The sequence below is a fragment of the Crinia signifera genome, chromosome 1 (assembly GCF_055691185.1).
Source record: "Crinia signifera chromosome 1, ASM5569118v1, whole genome shotgun sequence".
Classification (NCBI taxonomy): domain Eukaryota; kingdom Metazoa; phylum Chordata; class Amphibia; order Anura; family Myobatrachidae; genus Crinia; species Crinia signifera.
In genome coordinates, this window is record NC_139217.1 from 173792109 (window position 1) to 173803973 (window position 11865).

Here is an 11865-nt window from a genome sequence, read left to right on the forward strand (position 1 = left end):
CATACAAGTCATTTGTCAGTATTCAATGTTAATTATCGCTATGTGCAGCGAATCCTGTTTAGGATTCGCTGCACATTCGCAGGGTTCCAGAGGGCTGGAGCATTCGCTGTCAGCCCTACCTCTCACCTTATTCAATGCCTCAGGGGCTCGCTGCCCCTGACGGTGATTTTTAACCCCCGCGGCGAATGCCGCAGGGAGCCGGCGGAAGGCAGGGAGATGGAAGCCTCCCTGCGCCGCACACTGTGGGGAGAAGGAGGGCTCCCGAGGACACAGGCAGCAGAAGCCGCCGCCTGGGACAGCTGGCAGGGAATGTGGTGGAGGGAGCACTGGTCCCACTCCGTGCATATGTAATGAGCGGGACCAATGTGCAGTGAATATGTAATGAGCGGCTCCCCGCCCCCTGCTGACAGTGTGAAATATATATGGGTCTCCCTCATATAAACCTAGCCAGTCTGTCATGGCTGCTAACGGCAGTGGATGACAGACTGGTGCCTCTCACTTAACAGAAGGTATTTGATCTTTTTGCATTCTCTCCATGTTGTTTATGGCTTGTAAATAGGAAATGGTTGTTATATTGGTCTATAGCCCTGTAACTGAGGTTAAGATGCCCTAAATAATCAATAAAAATAGGTTCTGTCACTGGCAGTTATACTATGTCCTTACAGACCTTAAACATATCTGATTGTTACCACCTAGCAATGCATTTAATTGATGGTGTAATGTAAACCATTACATATGCACTAATGCTATCCTACCATCTAGCGATGCATTTTATTGATGTTATAATGCAAACCACTCTGTATGTACTAATGCTATCTGCTCAATGCTACAAAGTATTTAATGTATAATTATCTTTGATTGATAACTCCATGTCATGACACTGATACTCCCCTACACCCCTCATATTTGTAGGTGTTTGGGAGAATTCCGTTTCCCTTGTTCCTGCCGGATAATCAGATTTTTAGAATTTTTTTATCCAAGCCGGGTATGTGACACCTGTTAACAATATACCATTATCTGTATGTATTCTTGTCCTCAATCATCCCCCATGTAATGTTATACCCTCCTCCTGACATTGATGTATACTACTTTTTTAGATGCTGCCTATTGTGCACATCCCAATAGGATCCAAAGAAGATCCCCTTACTTATTGTTTTAATAGGACACTAATATACGCAATGTGCGCATCCAGTGTTTGATCTTCATATTGGTATGTACAATTAAAATCCTCTCCTCTCTCATTGACCCATTAGCGGCCTCAAATACAGTAGCTAATATGATCTCCTCCATTTTTCTGTTGTCACCACCTAGAATTGTTACCCCTGAGGAAGTCACTTGTTGACGAAACGCGTTGGGTGTTTTCTGTCTTTTTGGAATCAAACAAGATACTTCTGTCATATGAAATCGATGAAGTACAAGACAAAATCTTTTATCATTGTTTTTATGTGATTTTGTATTAAAATTACCAAACTGTAATATGACTCTGTAATTACTACAGCAATTGAGGTGGTGTGGATTCATATTAGTGGCGCACTCTCTCTCCGTTCTTTCCCTCACTAACAGAGGGGATAAATTGAGTTGCTGCCAAAACGTATCGATAATAGCGCACTGAAAGGGTATCCCATTTTTACCCAAATATATATATATATATATATCTCAATATCACATGAATGCAAATTGCATGCCCCTTCACCAAAAGAAAAAAAAAAAAACCTTTATTTTACAAGATCACATTCCAGGTCACCTTAAAAAGATGTCGAATGCAAAACGGTGAATCATGGCGAAAATCATGCTGAAAGCAGTTCTCCATCCTAGCATTGAATGCACTCGCGGTGAATCCCAGTGAAAACCCCATTGAAATACACCCAGTGAAAACCCCATTGAAATTTGGTATGAAAAGTAGCATACCTGTAATAATCACATTTTAAGAAGCACCAAAAGCACAAGATTACAGGAACTGAATGCCGGCCAGTACTCCGTTTCATGCAGAGAGCATGAAACGGAGAACTGGCCGGCATTCTGTTCCTGTAATCTTGTGCTTTTGGTGCTTCTTAAAATGTGATTATTACAGGTATGCTACTTTTCATACCAAATTTACCTATTATAACAGCACACCCATTGCACCTGGGATGTGGAGAATAGACCCAAAGATATTGACACTAGGACTGGGTATACATAAGGTCGCTTCCCCCCTCACATTTTCATGTGGGCCAGACCCCTTTAGGTAACCCACTTCTGGTGCCAAATTGCCCGGGGATGGTTATAATCATGATGGGTGGATGGCTAAACTGTGGCCATTTTTTGTAATCCTATTTTTTTTCACTACCAACCAGGGATTCAAGGGTTAGGGCTAAATATAGTTTGGTGGGTTTTTTTATTTAAAGAAAACGCCTATAGATCCTAGGGATTTGGGCAGCTCTTGCTTCAAATGCACCGGTTTAAGATTTATTTGTTCACTTAGTGAAACTGAGTTTTGTATTATTAATATCATCCTTTACTTATAGGAGCCACAAGGGGTCCGCAGCACAAAGTACATATACGGAAACCGTATGAACAAAACTATCACCCATAGGTAAGGTGCCGTTGCAGGCAGGGCAGAGAAGATGATGGCAGAAGTGAGGGAAGGAAACATAAAAGGGAAAGAGGGCCCTGCTCAGGAGAGCTTACAGTCTACACCAGGGATGGGGAACCTTTGGCCCTCCAGCTATTGTTGAACTAGATATCCCAGCATACCCTGCAACAGTTTTAGCATGGCCAAATATCAAAACTGTAGCAGGGCATCCTGGGATGCGTAGTTCAACAACAGCTGGAGGGTCAAAGGTTCCCAATCCCTGGTCTACACTAATAATGCACAAAGAATTATGTTACTTTGATAGTGAATTGTGTAACGGTGGGATGGAGGAAAACAATGGTAATTTAAAAGCTGGAAACTACCATTAATGTTCTTAGAAAACATAAATGGACTTGGTATATGTCACAAACCACTAAAGAGCAGTAGCAAATAAGAGAATAAGTAGTTTCCAACATGCGGCTCATGTGGAGATCTACAGATCAATACTGTGGTTTTCAAAGCAATGAACAAGAGATCAGAAGCCAAGGTTATTCCCGCACACATTGGGGAGAGTGGGCTCCGCCTACAGACCTCTCATTCACATGAAATACTTTCTCCACAAGGATCTGTTTCATTATTAAATAGAAGGAATAGAACTTATAGGGAATATTCAGTTTCAGTCACATACATACTGATTTGAATACCTTTATTGTTTCGAAACCCTGGTCTTTGAAGAAGTGCATAATTTATTTTAAATGATGAAATCCATAAAATCTGCATTTAATTATGCCTTTTTATAGTGTAATAGGGGGGGATGTGCTTTTTACAGAAAAGATGATTAGTCTGTGCAAAAACAATAAAGGATTGAGCAAGAGAGTTACTGAAATGAACAGTAATGTAATTAGGATTACGTTTGCTGACATTCGATCCATATTAAAATCACAAAAGCTGAATAGTGTCTAGCTCACGTTCTCATTTTGGGTGTCTATGTATACCTCCCATTGCAAGTTTTCCTGTACAATCTACATAGTCAACGCAAATGAAAATAGTAATAGGCTGGACCATTACCTCAGACATGAGCCATTGCTTCTGCTTCATCCCAATATCAAGGTGTTGTGTTTCATCCAGTATCTCCTCCAGTGACAGTGGATAGGTGTCCCCTCGCTGGTGCCGTGTCTGCGTAAAGGATCATCTTAACATTACAAAGTTCCAGCTCAAAACGTTTAGCCTTTCTCCACAATGAGCAGTTACATGTATTTGTCCATCAGACTAGCAACTTTTACTTTAAGACATTATATTGGCCCTTATTCTGATCGGTGCGGCCCGATCAGAATATGCGGCCGCAACCGTGCAGGCGAATCCCCGCCTTCCATACGGATCGCCACCTGCCGTCCGTATGCGGATATGTGGCGATCCGCATGAAATTGTACGGGGATACGCCTCCTCCATGGTGGGAGCAGCCCCTGCATTCGATGGTCGCCGAACATCGAATGCAGGGCCGCACGCTCCACCAGGTCCCGCAACACAAGACCACACGGACACTTGTCCGTGTGAAATCATGTATAGGGGCGGGCAGCTGACATCCGGCGATGTCAGATGCCCGCCCCGTACCCACGCGTCACGGCCTCATTACCATGCATACGCCCCGCGTTTGCATGGGAACGCCCATGAAACGGGGGGCGTATGCATAGGGTAATGAGGCTAAGTAGCCCCTCACGCCCCTCTACGCCCCCTGTGCGGCGTATAAAGAATCCGTGCGGCGAAATCGCCTGCACATGCGCAGAGTGACCTCTGCACATGCGCAGACGATCAACATCGGCGGTCCGTCCGCATGCGGGAATTTCCGCACCGATCAGAATAAGGGCCTATATTATTTTGCATTTATCTATTTAACTATACAGGGGTAAATTTACTAAATGGTAAATTACATCACAACTGTTGCAGGCACATGTAGAGGCCTTCTAATAATGGTGAATAAATTTACCAATCGTCAGATAGGTCGGTAGTTGGCATAGTGTGTACCCAGCATACATAATAGGGATTTCCCAGCTCCAGCAAACTGCACTAAACATACAAATGGTAAAGGTGTTCTACTATCATACATTTAATCTGGAAAAGGTAGTTTTTAAGGAAGATTGCATCCCTTGTAGTATGTGAGATGTAAGGAATTATACTTTATCCAAAGACTATTATAGGCTTATCCTTTATCCCTACCCCCACCTTGGTGGCTACTGCATATTTGGGCCAGATTCAGAGATGGTTGGAGTAGCTAATGCTGCTGCTTTCACCCAGTCTGTACAAAAAAACACACATTGGGGAGCTCAACATTGGTAGAGAATCACTGGTTCTCAACCATCAATGACAAAACTATTTAATGTTGGCATTAGACCATCAATGGTTAGTAACTATTGATAGTCAATAACTAATCCTAATTGTATTGTATTTAAAGGAAAAAAACGGAGAGGGATCATAGATTGTAAGCTCCACTGGGGTAGGGACTGATGTGAATGTTCAACTATACTCTGTAAAGCGCTGCGGAATATGTGTGCACTATATTAGACACTGTTAATAAATAAATAAATAAATAAATAATACACAGCCACATGGTGAGGAGCCGCTGCCAGGAATATGTGAGGTGACAGTACCACACCCAGGGAGGATGCTTGAGTACATAGAACCCCCACCCCCCTAAACAGAGGAAAGAGGATGGGCATGATATTACTATGCCTTGCCCCCTCCCGGAAAATTGGCATGATTCGTAGGTAACCGTGGAGTCGATGGAGCCAATATGATGCAATTCAATCAGGATTGTGTTATTTTGGCCCAGCCCGCTCCCGGTAAACCCACCAATTGCTGAATTTTGCTGCAAATGGTGGGGGGTTAGTGATATTTATATACAGAACCGCCCCCCCACCCCCCCTCCACTGGAATGCAACATACAGATATTCACAATGTTATATTCCCCCCCACACACACACACACAGCATTGCACAGACATCATCCCAAATATAGAATATTAAGCATTATGTAAATGTATGGATTTCATTGTGAATATTTACCAATACGTACATCCATCTGAAGAAAAATACATATTTTTACCTTCATGTAGTTGACAATTTTTGCAAGAACCCCAAACTTGTAGTTTGAGCTCCCAGAGAGGCTCTTGAGGTTAAATGTTCCATTGCTGCCATCTGCAAAAAAAGCATGACGTTTAGTCACCATAAACACTAATAGAGGTTTAGCGATGTTCTGCTTTTAACTTGTAAACATGTGGTTTATGCGTTTGAGGACTGAGCAAACTATACAGCACACAACACTGTTCTGGACTTGAGGGTAGACTCTGAAAGCGGGCTGTGAGGTGTGGAGAGGTGCATTATGCACTTTAAAGGTCATAACAATAGTCCAACCTCCTATCTATTTATCATCATCACCTTTCATTCAATGCGGTTCTGGCTGCGAGTTCGAGATTCAATCGTTCGACAGGCAAAAGATCAACATTGACAAATAGTAAACTCATGCAATACTCGACATGGTATTGGTCGACAATATTTTCATGATTCAGATCATTTGTCCATACGGTACGATCCAGGTGGACTACAATTAAGAATGGTAAAGTGGCGAGCGAAGCAGGCCATGTGAGCGTACGCAGTACACTTATTAGGAGTCAATGTTGACAAATACAAAAAAAAAAAAAAAGTGAAAAACTCATGTCGACCTTTCCCTGTGTCAACCATTTCCACATCGACCATTTCACTGTTGACCATTTATGGCCAACCTAGTAATCCACATCCCATTCATTGGACTGCCATAAGAGTGAGGGCACAGATAGGGCCAGATGTCTCAAGCTTCGAAAAGTTAAAAAGAGGAAAGTGATGAACAACCAGCTCCTACCTGCCATTTTTCAAACCAAGCCTGTAACATGACAGTTAGCAGCTGATTGGCTGGTTGTTTATCACTCTCCACTTTATCACTTTTTGAAGCTTGATACATCTGGCCTTTAGGCTCTTATAATATATATTATGTAATTATATGTACGTGACACTCACTGGTCGCAGTGTGCCCCAAAATGCACTTCCATCAATTCTCTCAGAGATTAGATTCCAACCTATACACCTGCATCATCAATGATTTTTATTAGAAAACTCATTTCATGGCAAAAAAGGGGAAGAAAAGGAGGGGGAAGGGTAACAAAGACGGAGGGGCAAGAGATGCAAGAACAATATTAATCCAAAAACATTCACAGTAAAAAAGGTGTACAAATACATATTCAAAAAGGTACATAACTAACCAAAAACTTTTAAGATGACCCAGTTTGCACAACTATCATACACGTGTCATAAATGCAGACAGTTGGGGAAAACTATGAAACATTCTCCGAAATTGCGGTTTTTAACCCCTTCCTGACACAGCCAGTTTTTGCCTTCCTGACAGAGCCCTTTTTTTCAAATCTGACATGTATCACTTAAGTGGGGATAACTTTTTTTTGCTTTTACTTATCCCAGTGATTTTGAGATTGTTTTCTCGTGACACATTGTACTTCAAATTAGTGGTAAATTTGGGTCGATACAGTCTGTGTTTTTTTGTGAAAAATACCAAAATGTCGTAAAAAAATGGAAAATTTAGCAATTTGCAAAATGTTAAATTTTCTGCTTGTGAGACAAATAATCATACCACTCAAAATAGTTAATAACTAACATAGACCATATGTCTACTTTATGTTTCCATCATTATTTCAACTTCCTTTTAATTTTTTTGGACACTAGGAGGCTTACAATATGAATAGCAAATTCTCAAATTTTCAAGAAAATTTCAAACACTGATTTTTTTAGGGACCAGTTCAGTTCTGATGTGACTTTGAGGGACTTGTATGTGAGACACCCCCATAAATGATGCCATTTCAAAAACTGCACCCCTCACAGTATTCAAAACAGCATTTTGGAAGTTTGTTAACCCTTTAGGTGTTTCACAGGAATTAAAACAAAGTGTAGGTGAAATTTCAAAATTTCATTTTTTTTGCAGATTTGCAATTTTAATACATTTTTCTAAGGAACACAGTAGATTTTACTAGAGAAATGTGACTAAAAATTGATTCCCCCAATTCTTTTGTTTTCATAAATATCCTATATGTGGCCCCAGTGTGCACGTTGACCAAACCACAGGCTTCATAATAGAAGGAGCACCTACTTGATTTTGGAGCCTCCTTTTTATGAGATTATTTTTTAGGCACCATGTAGGTTTCTAGGCACCATAAGATGATAAAATTTAGGAACCCCCCCACAAGTGACCCCATTTTGCAAACTACACCCCTCAGGGAATTCATCTAGGGGTATAGTGTACATTTCAAACCCCCAGGGGTTTCACCAATTGTGGTACAACTGGGCAGTGAAAATGAAAAATTAAATTTTTTACACAAAAATGCAGTTCTGGCTCAAAATTTTTCATTTTCACAAGGAATGAAGGAGACAAAGCACCCCAAAATCTGTGCCCCAATTTCTCCCGAGTACGGCAATGCCTCATATGTGACCAAAAAATACCATTTGGGTGCATGGCAGGACTCAGAAGGGAAGGAGTGATTTTTGGATTTTGCAGCTCAGATTCTGGTGGAATGTTGGTGGGTGCTATGTCGCATTAGCAAGACCCCCCAAGCACCAATACAGTGGAACCCCCCCACAAGTGACCCCATTTTGCAAACTACACCCCTCAGGGAATTCATCTAGGGGTATAGTGTACATTTCAAACCCCCAGGGGTTTCACCAATTTTGATACAACTGGGCAGTGAAAATGAAAAATGACATTTTTTTTACACAAAAATGCAGTTCTGGCTCAAAATTTTTCATTTTCAGAAGGTATGAAGGAGAAAAAGCACCCCAAAATCTGTGCCCCAATTTCTCCCGAGTATGGCAATGCATCATATGTGACCAAAAAATACCAGTTGGGTGCATGGCAGGACTCAGAAGGGAAGGAGTGATTTTTGGATTTTGCAGCTCAGATTCTGGTGGAATGAATGGTGGGTGCTATGTGGCATTAGCAAGACCCCCGAAGCACGGTGAAATGATGAACCTAATAATCCATAGATGTGTGGTATATTTTAAAACACTCCTTTATACATAGGCCGGGTTTGTCGGGGCAAGTTTCACAGTGGAAAATAGTTTCCTTTCTTATTCCCTTTTTTATAGCAAACTTTGCACCTTTTTTGTGTCCTGCCCTTTCTTGCAGTGGAGGGGATTTCGTTAGGAAAATGCTGCCCTGGTACAATACGGGGGCCAGTACTAGAAGTACTGGGGCCCTCTGCCTGCTGGTTCCCAAATATTAGGCCCTTTATGACTTCCTCTTGAAAGTGCATAAATGTCCCCCTCTGGCTGGTAGAACGGAATAGCACGTAAGCGTTATACAGTGCCATCTGGATGATATACACGGCCAGCTTCTTGTACCAGATTTTTGTTTTCCGCAGGGCACTGTACGGCTTCAGTACCTGATCTGAAAGATCCACTCCGCCCATGTACCTATTGTAATCTAGGATACAATTAGGTTTTGAGGTGTGGGTACTGGTACCTCGTACAGGGATGGAGGTGGTACTGTCTCCATGAATTGTTGTCAGTATAAGGACATCCCTCTTGTCCTTATATTTGACCAACAACATATTTTCGGTGCATATTCCCCTGCTTTCACCCCTTCTCATTACTTGGGCAATGTGCGTTTTTGGGAGGCCTCTTTGGTTCTTACGCACAGTACCGCAAGCTGCTGTACCTCTTGAACCAAGGGCCTTAAACAGGGGGATGCTAGTGTAAAAGTTATCCACATAGAGGTGATAACCTTTATCCAGGAAGGGGTGCACTAAATCCCAGACAATTTTTCCACTAACACCTACGAGGGAGGGGGGGCATTCTGGCGGTTCAATTCTTGAATCCTTCCCTTCATATACCCTAAACCTGTGGGTGTACCCTGAGGTGCTTTCACACAGCTTATACATTTTTATGCCATACCTTGCCCTCTTACTGGGAAGGTACTGGCGGAATTTAACCCTTCCTTTAAAATGTATAAGGGACTCGTCAATACAAATACATTTTTCAGGGATGTACATCTCTGCAAATTTGGCACTGAAATGATCAATGACCGGCCTGACTTTGAATAGCCGGTCAAAGGTGGGATCATCTCTGGGTGGGCACAGTGTATTATCGGTGTAATGTAAAAATGTAAGGATTATCTCAAAACGAGCCCGAGTCATGGCCATACGGTAAAATGGGGTGCTGTACAGAACATCTGTACTCCAATATTGCCTAATTTCTGGCTTTTTTACTATGCCCATATGTAACACCAGAATCATCTCTACTGCATCTACAGGGGTCCACCTAGCAAATGATGACGTGGGGTTTTGAGCAATAAACTGCTGGGCATATAAATTACTTTGGTCCACCATTAAATTTATAAAATCATCAGAGAAAAATAATTTAAAAAAGTCAATTTCTCTGAGACCTGCTGAATCAAATTGGATTCCTGGGATGGCCAAAAACTCAGGAACCTGGGGCTCAAAATTGTCTGGTGGTGGGGTCCATACGGGATCAATCATTTCGGGGGGGGGGGGGGTCTCAGCTGCTCTATGGGGGCGTCTTTGAGGGGTCCCTCATCACTAGAGGAGGAAGAGGAGCTTAAGGCGAATCCTTCAAATTCCCCGCTTGCATCACTGGCTGTGTCAGAGTCAGAGGCAAGCATGGCATATGCCTCCTCCGCTGAATACATTCTTCTGGATGACTGGGATGACATTTGGGATGCCATTTTTATTTTTGTGTTTCTGTAAGTGTAATGTTTCAACACGTGTATAGTGTAGGGGGGGTACAAACTTTATTTCAACACGGGGGTATGTAGTGTGTAGTGTGTACAGTATGTAGTGCAGAAAAAAAAAATACTTTATACAGGAATTTGATCCCAATAAAAAAAAAAAAAAAATTGAAGGGGTTAAAAAAAAAAAAAAAAAAAAAAAAAAAAAAAGTCCTGCGCCAAAAATTGAGCACAGATGTTGGTCAGTAACGTCCGTCACTGAACAGCGCTCAAAGGCAACAGGACACCCACAAAAACAACGTGGGTGTAAAAACAAAAAAAAAAACAATAAAAAAAAAACTGCAGAAAAAAAATGATATCAACCTGTGCCAAAAATGCTGTTCAGTGATTGTACGTCACTGATCAGCGGCCACAGGACACCCACAAAAGCAACGTGGGTGTAAAAACAATTTAAAAAAAATTTCCACAGCACTCTCCAAAAAAAAAAACAATTTAAAAAAACTGCAGAAAAAAAAATGATATCAACCCTGTGCCAAAAATGCTGTTCAGTGATTGTACGTCACTGATCAGCGCTCAGCGGCCACAGGACACCCACACAAGCAACGTGGGTGTAAAAAAAAAACCCACTGCACTCTCCAAAAAAAAAAAAAAACTGCAGATTAGTGATGCAGTGATGCAACACTGATTAGCAGTGAGGGGCAGCAGACACACAACCTGACAGGGTATATATATAAAAAAAAAACCCTGGACCCCCAAAAAGTTGCTGATTAATTAATTTAAACTGACCAGCACAAAAGGGGGGGCAGCCGGGGGGGCAGCAGTCAGTTGCACAGGCAGCACAACCTTTGCTGCAACTGACAGGTATATATATAAAAAAAAAACCTCTGCACCCCCAAAAAGTTGCTGATCACCTCAGATATAGTGATCAGCACAAAAGGGGGTGCAGCAGACACAAAATATAGCACTCTCTATCACTCTCTGTCACTCTCTGTCACTCTCTGTCACTATCTCTCACGATCTGTGACTCTATGACACTGCAGCAGCAGCACACACAGAAGTCACAAGATCCAGGAAGTATCCAGCTGCTGGCAGCACGCTACCAGCGGTGATCAGCGGTGATCAGGTAAGTTTCAGGCAAGGATCAGGTATGTATCACGACAGATTGGCACGGTGACCGCTCTGCACGCAATTCCAGACCGGAATGGCGTCTGCAGTGCAGTCACCATTAGTTTAAATCACGCGCCTTGGCTGTGATTGGTCCGTGGGTCCCACGGACCAATCACAGCCTTGGGGGCAGGTGGGGTGAGGTGTTGTCGTCACCGATGACCCCCTCATGCCCCCTGACGCCCGGCGGTGATTGACACCTGTGTTACCGAGCGTCTGATTCGCCGGTAACACAGGAAAACGCTGTGAATGGCTGTTCACACTGAACAGCCAATCACAGCGATCGCCGACGGGGGGGGGGGGGGCGGCATCGCAGCCCCCCCTGGGCATGCAGGGACATGTCTGCTGTCAGGGACAGCAGACATCGTCCCTCT

At 42.6% G+C, this 11865-nt stretch overlaps 1 protein-coding gene across 1 annotated transcript in view; it reads right to left on the bottom strand.

Annotated features, from left to right (window-relative positions):
* The window catches only part of GTF2E2 (general transcription factor IIE subunit 2), a 57059-nt gene that overhangs the window by 19843 nt on the left and 25351 nt on the right, over positions 1-11865 (bottom strand). The window contains exons 3-4 of the mRNA XM_083177539.1: positions 5651-5742; positions 3620-3727 (exon numbers count right to left, since the gene is read on the bottom strand). Of these exons, the coding sequence (XP_083033665.1) occupies positions 3620-3727; positions 5651-5742 (200 nt within the window). The remainder of the gene's footprint in view (positions 1-3619; positions 3728-5650; positions 5743-11865) is intronic.